Below are 26665 nucleotides of genomic sequence, written 5' to 3'. Positions count from 1 at the left end.
TAATGGAGCTTATAATTTGGGACAGACCTTACCTGCTTTATTCTACTAGGATTATATATGCATCCGCTTATAATAATGTGAATTAATTAAAAGTATTTTATGGGGCAATGGATATTATTTATGACCGTTTAGATGTTGCGTCGGCTAAATGGGATTCCAAGAAGGCTTCGATTCGACCGGAGCAATATGGTGAAGGACATTAAAACTCGGTTATTCGAGAATGTCGGGGGTTACGGATTAGTTTTCTCTGAATGTCATTTCCATCTGGGAAAAAATTACCCTCCTCCCCCTCCTCATGGGTCAAGCGTGACAAATTGCTCGTCCTAGGGAGAAATAATTATTAAGGAAAATGTTGATATAAGATATAATGTTTATTAAGGTATAATGTTGATAAGGGTTGTTGCCGAGATGTCGAGGATCGAAATTTAAAAAAGTTGAGAACAAAATTTCTTCACCCAACTGGCATCATGATTAGTTAAATTACAAATTAAATATTTAGCATGTCACTGACGTCAAATTTCTTCTATGACTAGTCCGCTGTTTTAGCATGGAACTTCTCTAGGTAACGGCAAAACCTCGAAAAATAATTCAGACCAACCCTCTACAAACCGTAACCACAGGCAGTTCTAAATGAGTTCTATTAGCTAGACAGACTATTGCGGTCACTCTATATATTTAAATTATTCCAAGATTTGAACTTTCGAAAATGCTTCTTCGTTAAAACATTATGTTTTTTTTTAGATCTGTACACGCCATTTTTTTATGTCAAATTGAGGCAAGGGGAGAGAAAAATATCAAAAGTGTATTAACGCGGTATTACAATAAAATAATTAAATCTCAATTTGCACAATTTAATTGTTTCTGACACACAAATCATGCGACCAGAAAGAGCTACTTTACGAGTTGCTCACGATATTGGCATCGTGCCACCTCAATTAATTCAATCCATTCGTTTACCGGAAAAGTAGTTTCAAAGGTGATTCATGCGGCCGTAATGAAGGTGTTCTCAAATCGACACTCGTTATTGCAAGTCGTGAGGGCGAAACTAACGATTTCCCTCCTTTGATTTCGCCTTCAACATTCCAGAGCGTGACTCATATGGTCTTGAACTTTGATATTGATCCGATTTTATTTATTGAGGCAGTGCTGATGTTTTCTAATACACATTAGCTCGTATTTAATAATTCGGAAATAGTCAAGTGGAGGTAAATCTGCAAATTTCGACGGAAAAGGCAAAGGTTTATGACGAGGTGTATGGATTTAGTCGAAGGGGTGTTTATTTCGTTTATTTCCATTAAAAAAGCCGCCCACTCGGTGACATTTTGCCTCATAATCCCCCTTTAACGAGGGAAATTATTTGGTTTTTATAGTGGTTTCCATTTAGACCTTAAGCCGGCGTGGGAGAAGCCTTAGGTTTAGAGCCACTCGCACGTGTTTAGAAACACAAAACCAGCATCTGGCTGACGTCAGAAATGAAACTGCCCACGCAAAACAGAAAATTAACCTTTAGAATTCGCATTTGAATGACGTCGCTTCTATCACGTTCAAAATATAGAAAATGAATATCCGGAAGTAGCGCCGTACTCGATAGACACAAAATGTAAAAAAATAAATATTTAAAATTCGCTTGTGAATTCCACCACTCTTCGCGTCATTGCAGCACGATAACTTTTTAAAAAACTTAAGAAAGAAACCTTCGGAAATTATATCTGAGTGACGTCACCCTTCAACATGCTCGTTCCTCAAGTTTCTGTCAACACAATCGCGGCACATGTTGGTCTACTTTTTTAACTCCTCCAATATGAAATCATACGTATTATTATGACGTAATTGACGTTTTAATAAATGGTGTGTCAAATCGGTGCCAGTTTCCGGTTTCGCCTCCGTCCTTGGCCTTCGCATGTCACCCGTGCAAAGATTGGGGAAATTTGTTGCCAAACTTCCATTAGCGGAACAATAAAAGGTCACGGACGAGGGGAGAAATCAGAGGAAAATGTCTAGAAATGAAGTAGTTGCACCTTAAAGCAGGCTCGTGTGCGTAATTGAGACGTCAAAATGATTAAATAATAATCAATTAATTCGCTTAAATTAGCAATATCCCAAGGTTAATTAACAAAAAGTTTTTTGAAAATGTTCGTAATTAATGTACACTTACTGGCTTTAAGAGACGTTACCGCTATAACGCAATAATGGAGCCCAGTAATTCAACGCTGCTCCATTTCGTCTCCTTCTACTAAATGTAATAACAGTAAGATGGTAGATTTAGCATGCTCGATTTGCACGTGCCGCAAAGTTGACGCCATCTCTAGTCTCCTCGCGGCAACTTGAGCAGTGGCGTCTGGCGACGAGGTTCCGCAAAAAATACTGTATTTTCACAGAAAATGGGCAAAATTTTTTATCATACATAAATAATACTACATGCTTTTCTTGGACCGCAATTCTCACCCTAAGGTGACATCAAATGGTTCTTATATTGATTCGTACGTGTATGCTTCAAACTCAGCAAGTTGATCTAAATCGTTTAGGATCTCACTTCGGTCTATATCCGGAGCTTGATTTTCACTAAGCAATACGATGTTTTCCAGGCCCCAAAATTCTTGCCCCCTTTTTGGTGAACGGGTTGGCGATTATGTGGCAGTTCCAAAATGTCTTTTTAAAACCTGGACTGAGCTTCAATGAGGCTTTTCCAGTATTTTCTTACCTCACATTTTATTGGAAACTGGGAAATCGCATTGCAACCTCAAAGAGGGACCCAACCTTCGGAAAGCGTAGTTCAGGTTTTCGGTAAAAGTCAAGCTCAGGGTTTTAGTTAAAGTCAAGTCCAGATCATTTCTGTTTATTGAGAGTCCAATCTTCCAAGCACCATTCCAAAACCAACCCAATTATGTCTTGAGTTGCATGCAGGGATCCATCGACCTTGTCCCCGCTGATTATCGTTGACATGATTATCGGCCAAATTACCTAACACTTAACATGAAATCCAAAACGCATTCCTGGAAATCCGAAAGAAATTTCGCGGTAATTCCTAATCGATGCGCCCCGGCGTTACAGGATGCATACACGCGCCGTCCAGTGGCCCCAAATCCAGTCATCCAGAAGGCCAACAGTGTAGTACTCGAGAATCTAAGAAATCGAAACAAACCCTTCAGGGGACTCAAGGAACTACTGGAGATCTCCAAAACTCCCTCTGGAAAACTTGCCAAAGCCATCCAGAAGTCACTGTTCTAGTCATCGACTAGGTCACATAAACTTTCTAATAACTTTTTATAAATTTTCAAGCATCATTTCTGAGACACCCTACATATATTTCTTGTCTAGTCATATTTTTCTGAGCATCTGTGCATGATTTTTAAAGAATTTTGTCTCGTTTCTCATGGGTATTTGGGCCCACTCTGCGTCGCAGGGGCATTGATTCAGTTCGCCGGCGTCGCGACGTAAAGTTCGGCGTCGGGAATTAGTTCAGTGGGTCTTTTCGACCGGATTGGAGCTCCCTCGATTCACGACCGCCTTGAAAGCGCGTGGTGTACGTTTCTCCCGGGTGCTTTTTTGCCATCTTCCGGCTCTTGACTAATTTTTTTGAGGTGAGCGAGCAAAATTTCACTGTACCAAAAAAACCTTCATACATAAAACTAGCTGTACGGAGGAATGAATTATCATCAGTCATAAAAGTCCCGTAATCTAAATTGTCTGATGATAATTGTTTTGCTGGACATGAAAGTCCCTAAGGGCCAAGAGGAAATTTATGGCAAGGTGACACAAGGATCATTCAACGACAAAAATAGTAGATTGCTGAGGGAAAAAATATGAGGGGTTTGGAATAAGCTTTTTAGCTTTGAAAATTTTAAGAATTTGAAAGTTTTTAGTCTCAATTAATACAACTTTGAAGTACCAATGAAAAACTAAAAATTTCAACTTATTTATTTGTTTCTATATTGAATAACCTGTAAGCATTCCAGACCTGAACCCCTTTGAGCAAACGCTTCTCCATGCTTAGTTACAAACGAATCCACACTCTAAATTTTCATATTTCCAATCAGTATCTTGAAACATTTTAGAGCCTCATTGAAGTCTCTCAAACATCCCCTTTTTGAGGGTATTCAAATTGCTAATTTCCCATCTCCGTCCCCCGAAAACCACTCGATTTGTCTCGATCGTCCTCAATTACCCGTTTCCAGCCTCCCCCTCACTGGGTGAAATTAATTTCAGTTCTCGCGAAAATTCGCGACGACGCTCACTCGAAGGCACACGTCGCGGCGGCGTTACGTCACCCGTCATCAGCGTCCGATCGTTGGCTTTTGGCCAGGTGAAAAGGAAAAGAGGTTGCCACATTGGGTCTATTTCTATTAACAATTTTGACTAGATCGAATATACTAAAATGAATCATCGACGCACCAATGTGGTTACACACACGATATGTTCTCATTTTTGGAGTCACGACAATGTTTTAGCAGTTTTGGTCATAATTTTATCATCTGGTAAACATAAAAATTTTGCACACTTTAGACTTTTGACGGAGTTGAGAATTGTCTCCATTTAAGTACCGAGCTCTGTTAAACTACCCAAAACGACCCGATTTGACATTGTTTGCTTTTTTTTAGGAGTTTTGGCAACATTGCGCTATCATCAGGCGATGCTCCCGCTGAATCTCAATGAAACCGTTAGGCGAAAATTTAGTTTCTCGCTCGCTTTTCCTGATTTTCGTTGCGTTATTGTTGGTGTAGTTCCGCATTTTCTTTTGTTTTCTCATTTTTGATTGGTGCACGGGCACGTGCCTGCAATAAATCGTTTTATGCGCGCTGCGGCTCTATTTCAATCTTTTTTTTTTATTGTTTCAGACACTCAAATGAACTAAGAAAAATCCCATGGGTAATGGTTTCATATCTCTTTTGAATGACAAATAATCTGGTTCCCGTCAGGTGTTAGCTGACCTCCAGTTAACCCGGGATGCAACAAAGAGGAGCTAATATGGAAGCGGGAGGAGAAGAAGTGGAGGAGCAGCCTCCGCCATCAAGAGGCCGGGTAGGTGTCTATTCTAGAGAGAAAAAAACAACGCTGGTTTTTTAACTAGAAACCATGGAAAAACTTTGAAAAATCGCACGTGGGCGTCCAGTTAATTGATGGTCCAATGAAATATGTAGAAAGTAAAGTGCTTCTGGTCAGCTATTTTTGGCTTCGGCCTTTGTTTTTCGGTTCTGCGCCGGGTCTAGGAGAATTTACGATGTTGAATCGGTTAAATAAATAATAGCGGATATTTAATCGGAACTACGCCGCTGATCGGTCGGAACCATTCTAACTCTTTCCAAGACGCTAATTTTTTATTGGAAAATCGATTGATATTTCGATAAAGGGACTCAAAGAGATCAAGCATTCAGAAACATTTAGCGCTTATTTCATAGAGTGATGTGGTTCACAGACATAGAATTTTTGTACGTCGCAATCATCGGAAAAACTAATTTTAATGACTCAAACGTCGCGCAGAATCATCCAAAAATTTCAATCGGTATCAGGGCGTTCATAGACATCGAATTTTTCTTGCTCCCGCAGCCGGCTTCAAAGCTGAAAGTGTTGGGGCGCAGCCACGCGATGCGCGAGGAACAGTCGCCGCCCCGCGAACCAAACTGCGCGGACAATCACACGAGCGGGGGACAGCTCCACTCTCCCCCCACCGTCGTTCTGAGTCCTTCGCCCCTTGATGAAGACTCGAGTGCAATAAGCGGGGCCGGATCTCCAGCCACTCTGGTGGCCTCCCCGAATTCCAGGTTTGAGCCTGCGCCATTTGTTTGTTGCAAATTTTTCAAATATTTGCGCAGGTGCTCATCGTTGTGCGACAGCAATGGTGGATGTGAGAGGTTGCACCCCGCCGAAGCAGATCTACCTCCTAGTCCTAAGTACGTTAACGGCAAGAATGGTACCGCGAGCAACTCTAGTCAAGTGGGTTCCAAAGGCAGTAAAAGGTACTGCGAGTGTCAGAATCAGAACTGCATCAAATGTCTGAAGGACCGCGGTGGTACCAACAATAACCACAGCAACACCAACAACAATACAAGCCTGTTGTATGTGAACAAAAATAGAGGAAAATTGAGGCAGCAGAACTCATCACAGACCAACCTTAGCTTTGAAAGTTCTGCAGGTACTAGTCCATGCCTGTCTAGATTTTTTTTCCTCCTCTACTCCCAATTTATTAATGTTGAGTAATAAATTCGTTTCAGACAGCAGCACTGAATACTACACCGACACCACCGGGGTAGATTTGGAGCAGTTTATCCCCGACACGATCAACCGGAACCCGAAAGACCGCGCATTGATGCTACGTATCGAGGAAGAGCTAGTCAGCTTGATAAACGACAAGTTGTGAGTATCTTTAAAATTTTCAAGAACGATCAGTCGTTTCGACTCCTCAATTCCTTCAGATGCTAGTTTTAATATTCCCTTGTTGATATCATCAAAATCGCGATGTTGAATTTTTTGGTTGCAATATTGATATCATCGAAACAAAATGTGCGTTCTTATTTTGTCTATGTTACAGATGTCGATTTTACTGCTCATTTTTTAACATTATGAAGATTGCCATTTTTCCTTATTTCTGAGCTACACGTTTGTTTTTAAAATTTAAAAAATACTTTTTTATTATATTAATTTTACATTTGTCGATCGGTCATCTTAACCTAAAACATCGTCAAGAATTCCATTCCCTGACTCACGAAGTTATTACAACATTTCAGGTTTTTCCAACACGAATTAACGCTGAATATCTGCTTGGAGATGGATAAATGGGAACCGCGAAATTCTCGCGCATTATTTATATAAAGGTTTCGGGCCGTGTTTTGGCCGCGCCGATAATTTATTTATTGGATCAATTGGAGCGTGTTCGTTTACATTTCACTTAATTTACTGGCAAGTTTTATTGCCCATCGGGGAGACCCAGTTTATGGTTTGAAGCTGAGTCATCAGCAGCAGAATTAAACTTTCAATAATGTTGTGGTCACTGTCCTAATTTTGAGTAATTTTTTTACATTGAGAAAGGGTGTTTTTCGTCAAAATTTTCTACAAAACTATCATTTTTCTCTGGGAAAATTAATAATTCAACGTTCTTCAATTCTGCTGTTGCTGATTCTTTATTTACAATATTAACATAATCAAACCAAACTTACTCATTAAAATCTTCCATAAAACTATCGTTTTCTTATGGGCAAGATAGTCGTTCAACATTCTTAATCTCTGCAGCTACCATGTGTTGTCTTCTAATTTCAACATCATCAAAGCAAGTATTTTATTAAAATCTTCTACAAAACCATTGTTTTCTTTAGCGGAAAAATAATTTTCATAATTTTAGTCACTGCTGATTCTTCACCCATAACTTCAACATCAGAAAATTCTATCATTTCAGCCAAACACACTACAAATTTCCCCCAATGACAAGCTACCATCGTATGCTGGTCCACCGCTGCGCCGCGTACTTTGGTATGGACCACAACATTGACCAATCAGGGAAGTGTATCGTGGTCAACAAAACGAAAAACACGCGTCTACCCGATGTGCGATTCAAGGAACATGTCAAGGAGGTTTTCAACGATGAACCTCCTAGGAGGTACTCAAACGTTCCTCCTCAAATCTCTAAGAATTTAAAGGCGAGTTTTTTAAGGTCGATACTGAAAAGGGATTCTAATAGTATTGAGGACTATTGCTTCAAAAGTCCGGAAAGGGGTTATGGTTTGGAGGGGAGACGGAGTAAGAGCTTTGAGGAGAGAGAGGAGGAGTATGAGCGAGCGCGACGAAGAATTTTCAGAGGAGAAATGCATGATTCTTCAGAGGATTTCGGTTGGGATATGCAATGGTCCAGCACGGAGAGTGACTATTCGAGGTACCGCTTGCAGCCACCAGAGTTTCAGAGCAGGCAACTGCGTAGATTGTTGAAAGTTCACTCGGAGGAGGCTGAGCAGTCAATGAGGCCGTGTGTGGCTAAAAGTTACAGCTTTGGAGGGTATGGGGGAGCTAGTGTCTCTCTACTCACCAGAGGAGACAGTGTCATTTCTACTCATAGCGCACCGGTGCCGAGGCTTTTGACCAAACAAGGTAAGAAAATAATTGAAACTTATCATTCCATATCATGTATAGTTCAGTTATGGCTAATGCTATAGATATTATTTCTAAGCATTTTTCCACAAGATCATCAAAACTTACGTTGTCCTTTTTTTAAATCGAAATTCTTAATAAAATACTGCAGATCATGTTCTATCATTGCTACAGAAGCTGACTTTAACATTTATAATCTAATATCATCAAAGACTAGCTATCTTGCTTGATTATATGTATTTTTAACAGAAAACTCGTTTGTTCTTATTTGATAAATGTTTGTTCCTTTTCTATAAATGTCGAAGATGTAATTTCCAAGTTTTTTTCGATTCATTTAATAAAAAATAACGTCTCCCGGTTTTTATTCAAAATTGATGATAAGCAGGCTTCTTGTGCGTCGTGTGCTAAGAACAAGTCTAAAGTAGATGTGCTTGATCGAGCAATGTCGTATTATCAACAATTGTTTGGTCATCGATTTTTTCCTTCGATACATTTCTGCATCCAATTAATGGTTATGCAACAATAATTAATTGCAATTAATCATCCAAGTCCGATTAGATGCTTTGTCGCGAAAAAAGCGAACGTTTAGCGCCATCTCTGATTGTATGTGGCACTTGTATCTAAGTTCCCTGTAATGTTTTAATTGTACGCATTGGTAGGAGACATGAACAGAAGATGGCGCTGGACATTTTGTTTTAGCGCATCTACCTTCCATCGCGCAGAGATAGCGCCAGTTGATATAGGTGTCTAGGCAACGTAATGTAACTTGTTAGAGTTTCGATTTCGCAGCAACTTCTCATCGTGCCTTAAACTTATGAGTAAGGAAAATATTCGAGCCGTGGTAACGCTCGGCTTACATGCTAGCGTAGCCTAGTTCCAATTTTTTTAGGGGCTCAGGTCGTCCCCAGCGCTGCCGCCTCTTTGCGGTGGCCTGGGTGAAGCGATCTACCCCGGTAAAGTAATTAAAAATGAAGAGTGTTGGATCAAGAATTTTCTTAGATCGAGGCAGTTTATGAGACTATCAGGGAGGAAGCGAAATGCATTTTATATGTATGTAGGGAAATTTGAAATCGAAAGAATTAAATTTAATATGCGTATTGACTGTGAATAAATCTTTTTAGTGGAAATATAATTTTTTAAGTCTAATTTAATTTAATTTTAATTGTTTATTTTTATTTTTTGTTTAATAAGCGTTAAATTTGATTTAATTTTAAAAGTACCTGTAGTTTCTATGTTCAGTATTGAAACTGCAGCTGACCATTATTTTAAGCTCAGCCCAGGGATGTTTGATAAAATTCACAAATATGTTTTACGCATCATCAACATTCCAGAGCGACTTTTGCCAAAAGTGTCATATAATTCATTGTTTATAGACAATGTCAAAAACAGCATTTATTCGTGAAGTATGGCGGTTCAGGTATAGGAATACGATGCATAGTTTTAAAGAAGATTTAAATATCTTTTAGTGCATTTGGTAATTTATACAGTGTTCTATTTTACAAAACGCACTTTATTTTTGATCTTCCATTATCTGATTTTGAACGAAGTGAATCAATCCCAGTTTGTTGTAAAGTTGTTTGAAAATATCATGATCTGGTTGTTCATTATTGGGATAAAGTACCTGAAACAAGCTGATCATTTGTATAATTATGACTAATTGTTGATATTGCAAGTCAGTATAAATATCACAAATGGTGTCCGCGGATGTTTTATCGTTTTCATGGTCTGCCTCGTAATATAAGCACTTGCCACAATGATAAGTTTAATTGAAAATATCTCAAAAATGGTTAGAAAGACTCGTTTTTTTTTGTAGAATACCTGTTTGGTGTAAAAGAATTCCGAGTGTCAGAATTCGTAAAAATATTAGAAATATTGACGCTGAAAAAGAAAATGTAGTTGAATTTTTGTATATTCGTAAGACCCAGGTGGAGGCATCTATCAATCGACTTGGAAAATATTTTAAATTCATTTATCATACCAAAAATCCCCGCTAAGAAAACAAAATATCCTGTATAACGAAAATAGGTGACTTTTTCTAGAGAAATATATGGATTTCTAAAAAAATGTATAGTAGTTTTATCAGAAATAAAAAATGACCTGGTCACCATGTCAAAAAAGCAGGTTTTTATCCCGAATATTGTAGATTTTGGATTGGAATAGTCGCGCTTTTTTACAGATTCGGGAGCCAGTTCGGTGTCATGGCGCCTCAGCCCCTCCAGTTCGGGCTACAAATCACAATCCCAAATGTCCGAGTCGGTGACCCCCAGTCCCACTTCCACCCCTCACCCCCCTGGGGAGGAGCACCATCACAAGAACGCCAATCCAGTGGTGTGGGCAGTGACAGATCTGAGCAACGTGCCTCGAGGGAGTATTATTATTAATCCTGAGGTGCGTATTTATACGAAAACAGTTTAATTGGAAGCTTGGGCTTTTTAAACCTTATTTGATACGACCCTGATGTGCGGAAACACTTTTGTAAATTTCAAGTTTTAAAGTTGACCCTTCAGAGCGTTAAACTTCTCTGAAGTCAGTAACGTAACTTTAGAGAATTGCATCAAATTTCTTATAAATGGACACAACATTCTTATAAATATATATACAACGCAATTGGCATACAAATTCAGGCAGAATTGTCAAAATCAATTGTTAACACGTAGAGTCGTTGCAACGAAGCTATCGTCACATAACACAACTGTTACCATTAAATAGATGCACACACGGGCAATAAGTATCCTTTAAAATTAACATGGCAGTTACTTTTTCGTTATCGCCATTTTTCTGTTAGACGGGCAAACCGTTCAAGAATGAAGACGGCACGATATACTACTATGACCCGGTGAAACCCGCCCCCGGTCTAGTTCCTGAGGAGCCTATGAAGGAAGAGCGAGCGCAGTCGCCTCAGAAGGATAAAACGCCACCTTTGTCCCCCAAAAGCGAAGTATTGTTAATGATCTATCTAAATAAAAACTCAAGATTTGACGTTAATGGTTATTTTAGAAGAAACATTCACCCCTAAAGACCAAATCGAGCTTCACAAACAGCGCCACCAGCCCCAGTTTACCCTTTTCTCCGCCCTTGTCGACATCCTCTTCGGGTGTTGCTATGAATCGCAGTTTTTCTTATATTCAGGTATTCGCTTCCTTATTTGAAATAGGCCAGAAATTACGTAAGATTTTGCTTTAAAGACGGTGAATTCCTGCGAAAACGTCGTTTCAGCTCTGGGGCCTGCGCAGCAACAGCAGCAATACTCCAACTTTCCAAATCAGCCTGCGGATGGGAACATGCCCGTGTACCCTCAGCCTTACATCGTCTACACTGCCGCCCCCGGATATGGAGTCTCCGTACAACCACCTTATGACACTAGGCTGGTAGGTTATTTTTACGGATTTTCAGAATTTTCTGGGATATCTTTGTTCATTCTTAGGACCAACAAAACATCCCGGAAATGAGCACAACTTTCTTCGTACCTGAAGCGGCGAGCGCCCCCGGTGCCGCCCAAACCATAACTTACCAATCGCCCTCCTCCGGAACGTTCTGGAATCAGCCAGCTACTGTCGGTTTCTATGCGAGCGGCACGCAGCCACCCGTGCAGAGCGGAGCCCAACCACGATATTCGGTACAGGTGCCGGCACAGCCACAGCCAACGTACGTTTCCGCAGGGTATCCCCCTGCTGTTAATTACGTAACAGCACAGCCCGGCCCTGCACAGGTGCAGAGCGCAGAAATTGTGCCCGTTTATCCAAACCAATCGGTACAGATGGTATATTCACAGCCCGCTGGGACTGTGATGTACCAGAATCAGCCCTTAATTTATGCGCAGAATCCGACCACTTTATATCAGACTACTGGTAAATTTTGGGAGGATTAATAGTTATTATTCTTTAAGAACATTTAAATTTTTAGCCTATCAAGCGGCACCCACATATCCACACGGTACGCCCACCCCCACGGGGGGTATGGCCTCGCTCCCTACCAACCCTTTAGAACAGGCCACGCCCAACGGATTTGTCCAACTGACCCAAAACATGCAGCAAATGAACTTGGCACCGTCGCAGTCCAGCACCCCGAGAGGATTCGTTCCCATCCATCCCAAATGTATGATTCTTGTATTTTTCAGAACTATAAACTACATCATATGTCTCATATCCACTTTAGAATTTGAAATTATTTTGATTTCTGGAATTTCACAGGTGGCCATCCTTTCGACCCTCGCCGTCCGTCATTCTCGAAACCGCCTTCTGGTGGTTACACCGGTAAACCAGGGCGATTTCCGATGGGTTCCAGTCAGAGTAGCACTGGAACTAGCTCGCCGGCAGCAACGGTGGTAGCACCTGGGTATTGCCCGACGTTGCCGCCCCCAGGGCACTATCGCACACCGCCTCCGAGCACTCCTCCAACGCCGCAATTTGCCGTTTTCGGCCAAGGTGGGTATCCCACTATGGGGCCGAGATTGTTCAGACAGGTGAGAGCGGCGTTGTTCTCGAATTTTACGGTTATAGCTGAAATTATTCGGTTCAGATAAGCGCCGAACGGGGCGCCACTCCTGGAACGGCAAAAAGCAGTCGCTCGCCCACGCCCGCGGGGGATGTAGGAAATCACTTTGAGCGGCAGAGGTTCACGTTTCCTCCTAGCTTTTATCCGGGGATGCCCATGCCTTACATCATACAATGTAAGTGAAAAAATATTGATTTGAGATGAATTGCAATGTTTTAGTTTGTTATTATAGCTGATCCGCGCCTAGTAGGCCGAGGACAGCCGAACATCTACCGACAACCGACGCCCCCCGTGATGCACAACCGACCGGCACCTACCCAGGGCCCCGACATGAGATCTCATTACAATAATTACAAAAACCGTAAGCCCAAGTGAGTATTCTCGATCGCTGCTTCCTCGATACTTAATCAACTCATCAAGGGTTTTCTTGCAGGCTTAACAAGGGCCTGCCTCCCTCCGGTAAATAAGTTCAAACCGTCGATCGATTGATAAGTTTTTCTATTTTTTATCGATAGATTTAAGCGAAAAACCCACGTGTTTGTAGGCAAACATCGACATTTTAGGCTGTCCAGCAATATTTTCGTGTTACTTAAGGTCAATAATAAAATGAGAGGTAAGATGTTCCTTTTATTGTTTTGCGCAGCCCTAGTGCTTGTTTAAGTTAAGAACCATGCTCAATTTGTTTTACTTCTTAAATACGCCAGTTTAGTTGCCTTGAAGTTACGAAGTTAAATTAATGTCAAAATTGGTGTTTTTAATGTTTTTGTTATTGTCAAACTTCTTGATATCGCGTACGCTTTCATAACGCACAAAAGGGACCCTTTTAATGACAAATAAAAATCGATAATTTTCTAAAAACGATTCTAAAAGTGAGTAATTTTTACACGTACTTTCATTTAGGGCGTTTCAGTTGATTTTCTTTCGCGCGATCGGTGATTTGTGAGAATACATCGATCTTTACTAGAGGAGGAGTCCATTAAAACTTTCAAGTTGCTCTATCTGCAGGTTTTGAAGTAAGAATTCGAACATCGTCAGAGATTATATTCCAGTATACTGCATACCTGAATTCCATTTTTTTTTAGAAAAAATTGTTCCTTTTTCAACCGTATCGTACATTACATCGCATCTGTTTTACTTGACTCCCGATATCTAGTGTTGAAATCTTCAGGAGGAAATTGAAGTTTACCTGTGTAAACTCCATAACATTCAATTTCCCCAATTACCCCCTGATTGCATTAAAAGTAAAATATAATGACGTTTTACAAAAAAAAAGACCGAAACGTCACTTAAAGAAAACTCCGCTACAGCGCCCAAAATCTCCTCAAACTGATTTTATATGGGCTTTTTTCCTGAAATTGTTGACCACCATGTGTCAAAGTTTTTTTAAGAGAATGGCGTTGACACATCTTAATTGACAACTGCTAATGGTTTAATAGCCATCGGTTTATCGGCCACCCGAAAATTCTCTATCATTCTTCGTGCTTGACATACGCAACCTCTCTCCAACCTTTTAGAACCACTTCAGAGTTACATGAATGACGTTGACGTCCAATTGACAGCTGTTATAAAAATCATTTTTCATATCTTAACATTGTTCTCGAAGCTTCTAGAATAGCATCCGATCGGCAACAGTTACGTTGACCCATAATTGACAGCTGTCAAAAGCGGTCGTCTTCGTCTCTTTGACACTCTTGCACCTCTTCCGATTGACGTCTATGTGATAGTGTGCTTACTTAATTGTAAAGACAAAAGAGTAGGTCTTTACGCGCAGTTGACGCTGCGCAAAAGTAGTATTGTTGTTGTAAATTATTATAGCGGATTTTTCTTATTAATATTATTATTATATAGTTTATTTATGTATCTGATTTAACTATATTTTTGTTCTGATGTGCCTGATACACACTTTGTGAATATACATTTATTTAATAAAAGGGAGTGTCTGGGTTTTATTTCTCATCAGACTAAAGCCACTGTCAAGGCAGTAAGCACCAGCTGTTGATTTTTTTCCGCCATTTTATCAACATTTCTGCCGCGTAGAGCATCCCGAGCCTTAGGGGGTACAAAGCGCTTAAAATGGAGTAATATTAAATTTACGAAAACTGTCACGTAAAACAAAAGTAATAACTGAATGCACATAAAGACGCAAACAATCATTAGTCCTTGAACTTCTTGCGGTCGCTCTTACGCAGTTATGAGATTAACGCGGAATGTCAGTGACGGAGGCTGAGATTCATCAGCAACCGAAGCTGAGATTCAGCGCTATCCTGGACCAAGCACGACTCCCGCATCGGCAGTTTCGCCGATAACGTGCCCGAGAACGTTTCAGAGCTCGTCCAAAGTCTCGACCAATTTTCGGAGTAGTTTCGAGCTTTCGGGAAGTTTGCGGAGAGTTCTATAAATTTTTATTTGGAGAGAAAAGGCAAGTTCTCTCATTTTTTCTGGTGTTCTAAAAATAGTCGGTTGTTGACTGAATCCGAGAAAAGTTTTGTCAACACGTGCTCTTTCAGATTTTCTATGCAAAAATGTGCCCTTAAAACGTGACCCAGTTTCTAAGTCATTGGTTCCGAATATCCTTAATAAAAAGAATCGGTCTTGGGTAGATGTTTCAATTTTAATTTTTGCGTCGTAACTTTTGCCGACGGCGTCAGTTCGAAGAGAAAAGGGAAAATATCTGTCCAGACCGATTAAACGGATTTCCCCAATACTGAGAGCTTAAGATGTCTGAATTGAAAGCTTTTATTTGTTAATCTTAGAGCATCCTCTTTTCTCTGAAATAAAATTCAGTTTTCAAAGGAGGCCAAATAAGTTCTTATTGAAGGCATCTCTCGCTAATTAATAGGAAGACGCAGGGATGCTTTTAATCGATTGCGCCTTGAAAATGAAATATTGTCCCTTTTGTCTGTATTTACGTTCATCGTCTAAAAATTTTAAAAAACACACATTTTTTAATTAAGCATGCGGTATATCCCCAACCATCATTTATCTGCATTTGCCAAATCAGCAATAGATGGCGCTAGGAGTGATACACTACCGCCTCAACAACGCAACGATCTTTTACGCATAATTCAATCCCTCGCAATGTAAAATGTAAATCCGGGCCGTTTAGCTGCCGTCGACGCGTTGTAATTTGACTGTTTTCCAGCCTCGATCGTAATTTGCTCGCTAAACTTCACGCTTTTGCCGGTAATAACATTAAAATTATGACGAAGTCGAACTCTATTATAGCAAATTGCGTTATCCCCTTTCGTGCTTAATTAGAATTTTGCTTAAATTGTATCGAGTTGCTTAGAATCGCCGAAATTGGCTAGAAAATGACCTGCGATTTTCCCTTTTTTAGGCCAGTCGCAAATGCCTGTAATCCTCCTCCTTACTCTCCTCACCTTCCTGAAACCTTCTACCTCCTCTCTTATGGCTCAAGACCAGGATTTTCAGTACTACAACGTGGGAGTACTTATGGTGTCCAACCTGAATTCGCCCTTTGACTTGGAGAGGTGCGGCCCTGCAGTCGATATAGCCCTTGAGCAGATTAATGAGAAATTTCTCGCGAAACATCGAATCAAACTTTTAAAGGTCCAAAAAAGGTGAGTACGCCATGGAAATGGAAATTGGTTGAACTTTTTGAGACTGTTATTCATTTAAAGTAACAATCTTTGCTCTGTCAATGTAATTGTGGAATGGAGGGGCAGAGTAAAAAGTATGGATATATAATTTTTCAAAAGACACAGTTTCCCGTATATTAAAAACGCCGAACAACGTCCAAAAAATGGAAAAACCTGTTGAATTACTCTCCGAAAAAGGGGCAATAAATCACGTCATTCTAACGACGGAGGTTTCCCCCCGTGACTTTGCAGCCCTTATTCTTGATCCAGAGCAATAAAACTCAAACATTTTTCACGCAATTCTCTGACCAATATGATTCTCTCTCATATATATGGAAATTTCACCTTTTGCCTTGTGTAGGGCCTCCAGAGGAAGTCCCTAAAATTAGCTCGAACCTGAAATAAGCCTTTGAAACAATCCCCATAATAAAAATCGTACAATGAGGGAGAAAATTGAGAGGTATGTAGTCAAATTATGACTCCCTGAAACGGATTGATTGGACTAGGGTACGCCTACGGAATATCTAATAAACACACATGTATGCAGACCTCACTATACCCTTTAATTAAGTACCGCTTTTGCTTTAATTAAAGCAAAGTTTATTGGAATGGTATTGTCTCAAGACTACCTTTAAAGTAGCCTTAATACAATGCTCTTGTTATTGCCAGTTTCAGTTCTGAATTTCAGTGCTTAGACGTGGTGAAACTCGCAGGAAAACTGCTTGTTAAGCTCTTAACACCGGCCCTAGGAAGGAGGCCTTACATTATAAACTCTTTTAAGTGGGGAATAACACGATAATAAAGGTTTTATATATGAGCCCCTAGGGGAGCAATCTGAGATTTAGCGTTGAAGCACTCGTTTAGTTCGGTTTACATGGGGAAATAAAACAAAATAACCGTTCAGTTTCTTATCTCTTGGGCGCCATTTTAAGTTGGCTTGATAACACAAACGCTCGGCAAGATTCTCGTCAATAACGCTACTTCTGCATTGTGTAACGCCTCAAGATTTCGAATAATCTTTTCACTCACTCTTTGACTTTCAATTTTACCAAAATATAAGATTTTTTTCAAGGAGGTATCTGAATGAATGGCTATGCGCAGTCGCCGATTTGAATGGTTTAAATTACTTAGTAGTTATGCGGTACCGTTTGGGCACACTCTCAGCAGTTCGCATAAAACAGCGACGTGCAACAATGTAAAAAATTATAAACATAATTTTTTTCTAATAACAAATTCATGGGCGTGCGCGATCATACTTCTGCAAAGAATCATTTTTTCCTTTGCGATTTATCTCTATAATAAATATCTCTACTGATAACGCTAACGAAGAGCAGCTCTAAGTGCTCCTCACAGTTCTGGCGGAAATTTCATTTCAAATATTTTTGACATTTTGCAAGTTTCGAAATTTTTGAGATTTTTTTTCGGTAGCTACTCCTCGTGCAGTGGCGCCCTTGCTCCTGGATTGGCCGCCGACATGCACTTCACTTCCGACGTCATTGCCTTCATAGGGCCGGCCTGTCTCTTCGCCCTTGAACCAGTGGCGCGCTTGGCGGCATATTGGAACACGCCCATTATAACCGGAATGGGCGATCAGGTAACGTTTAGCAGACTCATCAATTATTGTGCAATTGTTGAGATTTCTATTGAACGATAATATATTTAAATGTACGCCATTTTACCGCGATTTTTACTAAAGTGCAATTATATGGAAGGTCGTAAAATAGAGTCTAAAAGGATGTGTCTGATTTCAGCCCCCTAGCGAGGTGGAACTTTCAGTCACTTCGAGGATTTTAAGTCGCTACAATCCGAATAATAAAAGCGAGAGCGCGGTGAGTATTGAATAAAACATGTTAAGCATGGTTTTACCATTAAAAACATTCTTAGAATAGGGAGTTTAATCTGAGAAGAAACGGAAGTTTGGCAACAGTATTTGCTTTTAAAGATGACGGCTTCAACAACAGGATTATTGCTCATAATTTTTTGTTTTTCCATTCATTTAATAATGACTGCTTCATATAAACTAATTTCTTGAATTCAAGATTTATCGAGTGGATGTTTCTGTTCAATTATAGAGCCACGAAACACACCAGTCAACTCCGGTTCTAAACCATCCAATCCGCTTTCCACTTTCGCTAATTGCTCAAAGGTATTTGTTTCTTAATCCAGATTAGATTTAATTTCCTGTCTTGCTTAATCGCCGTTTAATGGCTCTGTAATTCTGCCATTATACAAATCAGAGTGGAAAAACTTTGGCAAATGGGGCTTGATTCTCTCCCTTGGGACTGAATTACCTTATTAAGACCATTTATATTTTAAAACCTACAGACTAAAAAAAAACTTTTTTCCTCCATGGAAACTCATCTTTCTCTCTCTAATTCACATGTAATAACATTCCTATTTTCCATTAAACGATGATTCCAGTCGTCCTTATCCTCGATCCAAATTACAAATGACACTTCATACATAACGTAATGAAACTGGTCCCGATTATCTCCCTGGATATCTTATATTTAATGGCTTAGGTTCGTCTTATTATGCTGCTGAATAATAGCAATATACTTTATCCATGGTAACTTACTTTATCCATTATTTATTAATGGGTTGTTTTCAGGGTATTCTCAAAGACAAAAGCAAATATCCCACTTTAACGCGCATGTCCTACTGTCAGTGCAGGCTGAAGAAAGTCTTTTCAAGCATTTTGAACCAATTTGGCTGGAAACATGTCGCTTTGATTTTAGACAGGTCCGATCTGTTTTCCCTCACTGTTGGTAAGTGCTTAAATGTGCGAAAAGTTAGAGAGGAAAAATACGCTTTTGACTATGACGTAAAAAGTGCAATTAGTAAAGTGGATTCATCTTGGAGTAAGCAGAGAGAAAAATGGATCTTAAAAATTCAATGTTCAAGATATTTTTGTGAGTAATTTAGACTTAGAAACAAGTCGGGATATTACTAAAATAATATTTTTGAGATTATTTTTGAAGCATTTAATATACATATTTAAATGTTAAGTATATGTTAAAAGCTATAAGAAAGTATACAGCCTTAGAATTACATCTTCTTATGACGAGGTGGCCGAGTGGTTAAGGCGTTGGACTGCTAATCCAATGGGCTCTGCCCGCGTGGGTTCGAATCCCATCCTCGTCGGCTTTTTTAAATTATTTGATATTTAATTTTTTCATTTTTTGTTATTTTTTTAACAATGTAATAATTTTTTTTGACAAAACGAAAAAAAATTTTTTAAATACATTCATAGCCATTTTTTATATCTTTTGCATTAAAATATTTTTAACATTTTTTGATACATGAAAACGTCATTTTTCTTTTCATATTAGTCATCTAAATTTTATAAATAAAATGTGTAAATACATTTAAAATGGTAAAGAATTTAGGAATATTGATATTGTATTATAAGTAAATTCAACATTTTTTAAAAATTTACCAGAAAATAATAACCTGAAAAGATATTATCAACGTTTATCTACCATTTTAAAATATTTGTTATTAAAAAATATAAAGAAAAATTTTATGTCAGAAGTGGGATTCGAACCCACGCCCTCAAAGAGGACCAGAACACTCGCACCTACAGCGTAGGCAAGGTAACCTTGAGTCTGGCGCCTTAGACCGCTCGGCCATCCTGACATATTCGTTCGATCACATATTATAGTACAAGAGAGGAAAACAAAAATGAGAAAAACAAAGCTCATAATGAGTTATAGAATGCTATCTTTAATTGAATTATAATTGTTTTCGTGAACATTTTTCTCAAAACATAATGAATTGATTCATAGAAAAATTTTTCTAACTAAAAGTTTAAATAAAAATTTACATAGAACAACTCAAATAATGTCACAATCCAATAGGGAGATCTCTGATTTTACTGACACGAAGTTAAGTTTTGTTAAATTATTAATGTAAAAAATGACCAAAAAATATTAATATAAAATTTAAATATTAAACCTACGACACTCGACGCATTTTTTTAATCCTATAATATGTTTTTCTCTCAATCAGCAGCTGTTTTTCGGTCAAGTGTAATATTTCCAATACTATGCGTTCGTACGTTATTTAACAATATTTTTTGTTAAAAAAAAAAACAAAAATTTTATGTCAGAAGTGGGATTCGAACCCACGCCCTCAAAGAGGACCAGAACACTCGACACCTACAGCGTAGGCAAGGTAACCTTGAGTCTGGCGCCTTAGACCGCTCGGCCATCCTGACATGTCGGGCGAGTGCGATCTTATTCTATAAAAGATTAATGCAAAGGTGTAATAACTAATATTATAATATCTATTATGCAGTACATATTAAGTGCTAAAACAGTAATATTAATAATGTTTTAAAAATAAATATTATGAATATTTGTTTAACGTTTTTTAGCATAATAGATTGTTTTTTTTTTCATGGAAATAGTTCTGAAAAGTACGAATTTTTTCATAGACTAGCTTTTTTGAATATAGGCGAAAATAAAATTTTATTAAATATAAAAATTTTAAAAAAATTATGCCCCGGGTGAGGATCGAACTCACGACCTTAAGATTATGAGACTTACGCGCTGCCTACTGCGCTACCGAGGCCTGAAGAATGATGCTGCGAAAGCTAATAACATCCCTCTTATACCACAAAAATTTATAATTAAAAAAATATTTTTAAAGGTAAAAATTTGGAGCATGGTCTCAAAAAAGAGGGCGTTTTAAGCTTTGTCCGAGAGATGGACGGCAACGAAAACGAGTCCTTGGACAACTATTTGAGGGACGCCAGCATGTATGCCAGAGGTATAATAATTCCTCGTTTACTTCCTCTTATGATTTCGTTTAATATTCTGTGATTATTCTAGTGGTCATTTTAAGTGTGCGCGGGTCTTTAGTACGCAAATTCATGCTGGTGGCACATAATTTGGGCATGACCAAGGGCGATTGGATCTTTTTGGATGTGGAGATTTTCCAGGTAAATTTAATCATCAATAATTAAAGACATTGGTTTCTTTATTGAATTAACAGGGTTCTTATTGGGGGGATCATGATTGGAAAGCCGGAGACTCAAAAGACGATATGGCGAGGGCGGCATATGAAGCTTTATTGAGAGTGTCTCTGCTACAACCCACCAGTGATAAATTCCAGGATTTCGCCGACAAAGTTAAGGAGAGATCTTTGAGGGACTACAACTACACAATCAGTGCTGGGGATTTGGAGGTGAACTTTGTTATTGGGGCCTTCTACGATGGGGTGATTCTCTTGGGAATGGCCCTCAGTGAAACCCTACAAGAAGGAGGCGATATCAGAGATGGAAGTGCAATTACGTTGAGAATGTGGAACCGCACTTTTCGCGGGATTACTGGACAAGTGCGTATTGATGATAACGGGGACCGAGATGCGGATTATTCGGTCTTGGATTTGGACCCCATTACTGGGAAATTTGAGGTTGTGGGTCAGTATAATGGGGTGGATAAGAGATACTCTCACGCTTCTGGGAAGAAGATCCATTGGCCCGGAGGGCGGGAGGGTCCTCCTCCTGATGTGCCTAAATGCGGGTTTCTAGATGACCCGGAGTGCAGAGACAAAGGTGATTAAATTTAGTGCTCGCAAAACATCGTTCAATATCCAAAAATTTTTCCCCTGTTAGAAACGTTCATGGTTGTCATTTATGGATCTTTTGCCGTGGGAGTTTTCCTGGCTTTTTCTTCTACTTTAATTTGCGTCACTTACAAGTAAGTTGAGTCAATTAAGCTCCCACCAGTACTCTTGAGGTTTATTTTTGAGGCACATGAAGACCTCAGCTGATCTGAATAACATGTCTTGGCGCATTCGTCCTGAAGAGGTTATTCTGGAGCCTGGTAGGACATTTGGATCCAAATTAGCGTTGCAGAAGCTCACAGAGGTAACTCTGTTTTTCCTCCTTAAGACCTCAAATTACCATGAAGTTGTTCAAAAAATATCCGGCATGCCACTGAACTTAAATATAATGTTCTTCAAAACAGTGCAGCTCCCAAATTTATTCTATTAAAAAGAGTGCCGAGGGGGAGACGACAAAACGCACTTTAATAAATGATAAAAAATGGTAAATTTTTGAAAAATTGTTACGCCACAAATACATTTTCTACGAGAGTAAAATTCGGAGTAAATAATCACGTAAGTATTAGATCAAAATAGTGAAATTTTCGACTTGATTGATGAAGAACTGTGACGTAGGGGTATGGGTTTTTATGAGGTACCAAAATTTATGAATATGTAGATTTTGTGGCCCACTTCTTTCCAAATCTCTGATTTAAGACCTACGGATTGACCAGCTGCAGAGGATCAATCACCTCCAACACCTCACAGCCCTCAGCCAAGATCTACACCACTGTGGGTATCTACAAGGGTAGTAGAGTGGCCATCAAGAAGATTATCAAGAAGAAGATCGACATCACCAAGAAACTCCTCTGGGAGATCAAGCAGGCAAATCTAATCTTCCTTACTTTCCCTTCTTTAAAGTTTGATCTTTTTAGGTTCGAGATGTGACTCACGAAAACACAGTGCGCTTTCTAGGGGCCTGCATTGAATGCCCCACCATTCTTATCCTCACCGAATACTGCTCGAGAGGCAGCTTAAGGGACGTCCTCGAAAACGAGGACATACACCTAGACTGGAACTTTCGTATGTCCCTAATATACGACATCGTCAAAGTAAGTATGGTAAATCTACTCGAGGATAAGGCCTATGGGTGCCCTAGGGCATGAGCTACCTTCACAGCTGCGACATTTCCTTTCACGGCAAGCTAAGCTCTTGCAACTGCCTCATTGACGGGAGATTTGTCCTCAAAATCTCCGATTTCGGGTTGACCTCCTTAAGTACTCCTCTTGAGGTCATCAAAGACGCAGGATATTATAACAGTGAGTTGGCGTCAGATATTAAAATAGACAGTGATTGATGGGTGTGCAGAAATGTTGTGGGTGGCCCCGGAATTGCTACCTTTGACGCTGGTACCAGGGAACCCCGCTACGCAGAAAGGAGATGTCTATAGTTTTGCTGTTATTTTGGAGGAGATCATAGTGAGAGGGGGGCCGTATGAGGCTGCCAGGCGATACTTGGAAGTTGAAGGTAAGTTATTTTAAAAAAATTGTATAGGATCCTCTAAATTTCCAATTTTTTGCTTCAAAAACCAAAATATGTACGCCTATGGATTTAACTGCATTTAAAAGAGTAGACCTTAAGCTACTTAACGTTAATAAAACAAATTCCTTGGAGGTACCATAAATTAACTATGGATTTTCTTTAAAAGAAATTTGGTTTTACATCATTATAAGAAATTCGCATTTTCTTATTTTTTGTGCAAATGCCAAAGTATTTACGACTATGCATCTACGATTAAAATAGAAATAACGGGTTCTTTAGAGAAACCATAGTGAAACTATGAATTTTCTCTAAAAAAACTCATGTTTTTTGAATATTATAAAGTGCTCCCATTTTCCTATATTTTTTATTCAAAAAGCAAAGTATCTATGCCTATGGATTTAACTGCATTTGAAAGAATGAACTCTAAGCTATTTAATTTAAGAAGAACATATTTCAATAATTATTACTAGAAGAATACCAGTTTTTCAAAAAATATTTATTATCAAATAAATTAGGTGACAATAGTAGCACTCTTCCAAGTTACCGCTCAATTACACTCAATACCTTGTTTTGAAATCTTAGAGTCTTGACGTTTATCAATCAAAATCAGGTGATACTGACACCTGATTGAGTCTGGGCGGAAACCGAAACGCCAAAACAAATAAGAATTAAAATGCTCCAAAGAGTCTTGAAAGCTCTCTAAATCAACACCAAAGAAGTCCACGCTGCAACACCTTCACCCAACTAAAAAGTGACAACCGTTAAAATCGTTATAAATCAGCTCCAAATTGTGAGTTCCACTCCTTAGTCAGAGAGGCGATTTCTAAAAAATGGGAGAAAAGCATCATAAAGATGTCCTGGACAACACCAACTCAAACAACCCTCCCACACCCCCTGAGGAGCCTCCTTTAGAGGTGGAAGAGGATGAGAGTGAAGAACTCACTTTAATTGAGTATCAGCAGCTGAATAATCAGCTTGACGCCTTGTTTACAGCGTTGGATGATATAGAGAATAAGAATGATAATATTCACGCTCAACTGCTCCAGCTTTTGAACGCCAATAGGGAGATTAGGAAGCAGTTGAATGGAGAAGTTTCACAAGGGGATGCTGAAACCAATGAATGTTCTGAAGAAAAAATTAAGTGAGGCACAGTCAGTTTTTAAATTTTAGTGCTAGTGATGTGATATTTAATGTAAAAGAAGTGAAGTAGGAATGTGTCTAACAGTTTGTTTATTTTACTATCATAGAGTTATAATTTTTATGTTTTGAGGGAGTTTTCTTGGATATCAGTTATTAAATCTGCACATTCCCTGGGTAAATAAATAAAAAGACACTGCTATTCATTAATATCCATTGTGTATGTATTTTTTTGATTTATTATTAAATGATTATTTGTTTTTAAAGTGTTTTCTTCTATTGAAGAATACCATGGTTTTTAAGGAAGCGTCAGGCAGTAAAGATATAAAATTAAGCAATAATAAATTTAAAAAAATCTAAGGAAAAATATAAAAATACGGATTTAAAAGAAAAAAAGTTACGTAAGGCCCCGACGAGATTCGAACTCGTGATCTCCTGTTTACTAGACAGGCGCTTTAACCAACTAAGCCACGGCGCCGCACACTTATTTATGCTTTCAACTCAATAAATTCCTATATGTCACTCTTACTGTACAAAAGAAGATTCAAAATGAAGTAAATAAAATTTTCAAACTTAATTACTCATTAAATAAACTTTATTATTCCATAGAAATTATAGCCAGGGTTGCAGCTAGAGAAAATCCACCTTTTAGACCCGCAGTGAGTCAGCGAGATTGCCCTGAGGAGCTTCTAGAACTTATGGAACGCAGCTGGAATGATAATCCAGAAGATAGACCCACGTTCGAATCCATCAGACTCAAAATAAAAAATATGATGAGGTATAAAGAACCAGTAATATAAGAAAACTTATTATTTATGTAGGGATTTGTGGTAGACATTGTAGTCAATTAAGTAAAAAATCATGCTCAAATAGTACTTTACGTAATTTCTTAGGGGTTATTGTGAAAATCTCATGGATGATCTCTTAAGACGCATGGAACAGTACGCTAACAATTTGGAGGTTTTGGTAAGTGAGAAAACTGAGGAGCTGAGTCAAGAAAAACGGAGGTCTGAGGAGCTGCTTTATCAAGTACTACCCAGGCCCGTGGCTCAGCAGTTAATGCTAGGAGAAATGGTGCAGCCAGAGCAGTTTGAGTGTGTTACAATTTACTTCAGTGATATTGTGGGTTTCACTGCGCTCTGCGCCAATAGCACCCCTATGCAGGTACTCCCCCCATTACTATTAATGACTCCCCCTCCACCACTCTTTATTGCAACAATAATGCAGGTAGTGGACTTCCTCAACGACCTTTACAGCACTTTTGACCGGATCATAGGCTTCTATGACGTTTACAAGGTAGGTGCAGCCTCCTGTGTAAGCCTCTACCCATCAACAACTTAATAGGTGGAGACAATAGGTGACGCCTACATGGTGGTATCAGGGCTGCCAGAGCGCAACGGCGACAGCCACGCCCGCGAAATCGGCCTCATGGCATTGGCCATCTTAGACGCGGTGCGCAGCTTCACCATTGTGCACCAGCCCGATCGAGTTCTGCAGCTCCGCATTGGTCAGTTTTTGTAAGCGTCATTAAAACGAACCAATAAGATGTTTTCAAAGGTATTCACTCAGGGCCTGTGTGTGCAGGCGTGGTAGGGCAGAAAATGCCCCATTACTGCCTTTTTGGGGATGCGGTGAACACCGCCAGCAGAATGGAGAGCACTGGACAGCGTATGTTTCACATTTTTTGATGTGTTAAAATTTAATCTAATATATTGTTTGTTTAGCATTAAAGATTCACGTCAGTGAAGCTACGAAGTGTATTTTCGATAAATTCGGCACTTTCAATATGGAGCTTCGGGGGGAGGTGGAGCTCAAAGGGAAAGGGTTTGTAGTCACTTATTGGCTTTTGGAGAGCACGGACACTGACCCTAGGCCGCCCACTCCTATGTCAGCAACCATAGTGGAGTTGGATGTTAACAATCCTTATCCCCTGGTTTTTATGGGGTGATTATTTGCCCTTGCAGTGTTGTAGCGAAGTGTTATTTGGGATCAATGTTAATCCTATAAAATGCTTTGTTGTTTTAGTCAATTTTAAATGATTGCGAAAAATGCCTTTAAAAAAATATGAAAATGGTGATCGGTGTAGCTTTGTTATAGAAACTTTCAGTTTATAATACATATTCTATGTAATCGTCACGTTTTCATGTCTGTGATTTTAAATTTTACCATAGAAATGAATATATTTGTACCTGTTCCTATGCCTAAATTAATATATAGATTGTGGTCAATAAATATTTTCATCTACGTTTAATTATTCTGTTTGTCGATTT

At 39.1% G+C, this 26665-nt stretch overlaps 3 protein-coding genes, 1 long non-coding RNA gene and 6 other non-coding genes across 13 annotated transcripts in view; 5 read left to right on the top strand and 5 right to left on the bottom strand.

Moving 5' to 3' along the window:
- enc (encore) overlaps nucleotides 1-14502 on the top strand; it is an 18087-nt gene extending 3585 nt beyond the window's left edge. Inside the window, exons 2-18 of one of the 4 annotated variants that reach the window (XM_066393344.1) lie at nucleotides 4836-4866; nucleotides 4917-5019; nucleotides 5545-5759; nucleotides 5811-6130; nucleotides 6210-6351; nucleotides 7388-7588; nucleotides 7643-8073; nucleotides 10250-10461; nucleotides 10859-11011; nucleotides 11071-11202; nucleotides 11259-11441; nucleotides 11498-11921; nucleotides 11977-12168; nucleotides 12264-12535; nucleotides 12592-12742; nucleotides 12800-12938; nucleotides 13001-14502. In XM_066393344.1, the coding sequence (XP_066249441.1) occupies nucleotides 4945-5019; nucleotides 5545-5759; nucleotides 5811-6130; nucleotides 6210-6351; nucleotides 7388-7588; nucleotides 7643-8073; nucleotides 10250-10461; nucleotides 10859-11011; nucleotides 11071-11202; nucleotides 11259-11441; nucleotides 11498-11921; nucleotides 11977-12168; nucleotides 12264-12535; nucleotides 12592-12742; nucleotides 12800-12938; nucleotides 13001-13034 (3276 nt within the window). In that variant the 5' untranslated portion in view covers nucleotides 4836-4866; nucleotides 4917-4944 and the 3' untranslated portion in view covers nucleotides 13035-14502. Of the gene's footprint in view, nucleotides 1-4674; nucleotides 4785-4812; nucleotides 5020-5544; nucleotides 5760-5810; nucleotides 6131-6209; nucleotides 6352-7387; nucleotides 7589-7642; nucleotides 8074-10249; nucleotides 10462-10858; nucleotides 11012-11070; nucleotides 11203-11258; nucleotides 11442-11497; nucleotides 11922-11976; nucleotides 12169-12263; nucleotides 12536-12591; nucleotides 12743-12799; nucleotides 12939-12987 lie in introns of those variants that run through there. The other 3 variants (XM_066393342.1, XM_066393345.1, XM_066393341.1) reach the window with 3 other exon arrangements.
- On the top strand, nucleotides 8875-9025 carry LOC136411212 (U12 minor spliceosomal RNA). Its single transcript, XR_010752309.1, has one exon. It is a non-coding gene; the product is annotated as a U12 minor spliceosomal RNA (small nuclear RNA).
- On the top strand, nucleotides 13143-26602 carry LOC136410961 (atrial natriuretic peptide receptor 1). Its single transcript, XM_066393349.1, has 20 exons — nucleotides 13143-13180; nucleotides 15905-16148; nucleotides 17595-17760; nucleotides 17918-17995; nucleotides 18778-18934; nucleotides 20820-20939; nucleotides 21002-21111; nucleotides 21165-21726; nucleotides 21787-21871; nucleotides 21924-22041; nucleotides 22434-22601; nucleotides 22652-22828; nucleotides 22876-23035; nucleotides 23085-23243; nucleotides 25005-25173; nucleotides 25289-25559; nucleotides 25623-25691; nucleotides 25740-25902; nucleotides 25953-26063; nucleotides 26120-26602. Exons 1-20 carry the CDS (start codon nucleotides 13174-13176, stop codon nucleotides 26341-26343), a joined length of 3318 nt encoding a protein of 1105 aa, XP_066249446.1. The 5' UTR covers nucleotides 13143-13173; the 3' UTR covers nucleotides 26344-26602.
- On the top strand, nucleotides 19229-19310 carry TRNAS-GCU (transfer RNA serine (anticodon GCU)). Its single transcript has one exon. It is a non-coding gene; the product is annotated as a tRNA-Ser (tRNA).
- TRNAL-CAA (transfer RNA leucine (anticodon CAA)) lies at nucleotides 19693-19805 on the bottom strand. The gene is made up of 2 exons: nucleotides 19768-19805; nucleotides 19693-19737 (listed from the first exon to the last, which is right to left on the bottom strand). It is a non-coding gene; the product is annotated as a tRNA-Leu (tRNA).
- Nucleotides 20272-20385, bottom strand: TRNAL-CAA (transfer RNA leucine (anticodon CAA)). Its single transcript has 2 exons — nucleotides 20348-20385; nucleotides 20272-20316 (listed from the first exon to the last, which is right to left on the bottom strand). It is a non-coding gene; the product is annotated as a tRNA-Leu (tRNA).
- TRNAM-CAU (transfer RNA methionine (anticodon CAU)) lies at nucleotides 20669-20741 on the bottom strand. The gene has a single exon. It is a non-coding gene; the product is annotated as a tRNA-Met (tRNA).
- Nucleotides 23883-24655, top strand: LOC136410960 (bublin coiled-coil protein). The gene has a single exon (XM_066393348.1). It carries the CDS (start codon nucleotides 24089-24091, stop codon nucleotides 24401-24403), a length of 315 nt encoding a protein of 104 aa, XP_066249445.1. The 5' UTR covers nucleotides 23883-24088; the 3' UTR covers nucleotides 24404-24655.
- Nucleotides 24800-24873, bottom strand: TRNAT-AGU (transfer RNA threonine (anticodon AGU)). The gene has a single exon. It is a non-coding gene; the product is annotated as a tRNA-Thr (tRNA).
- On the bottom strand, nucleotides 24955-26665 carry LOC136410962 (uncharacterized). The gene is made up of 2 exons (XR_010752294.1): nucleotides 26585-26665; nucleotides 24955-25150 (listed from the first exon to the last, which is right to left on the bottom strand). It is a non-coding gene; the product is annotated as an uncharacterized lncRNA (long non-coding RNA).

This window comes from Euwallacea similis, chromosome 9 (assembly GCF_039881205.1).
Source record: "Euwallacea similis isolate ESF13 chromosome 9, ESF131.1, whole genome shotgun sequence".
NCBI lineage: Eukaryota > Metazoa > Arthropoda > Insecta > Coleoptera > Curculionidae > Euwallacea > Euwallacea similis.
The sequence above is the reverse complement of the archived record's forward strand: the minus strand, read 5'-3'. Positions and strand labels throughout refer to the sequence as shown.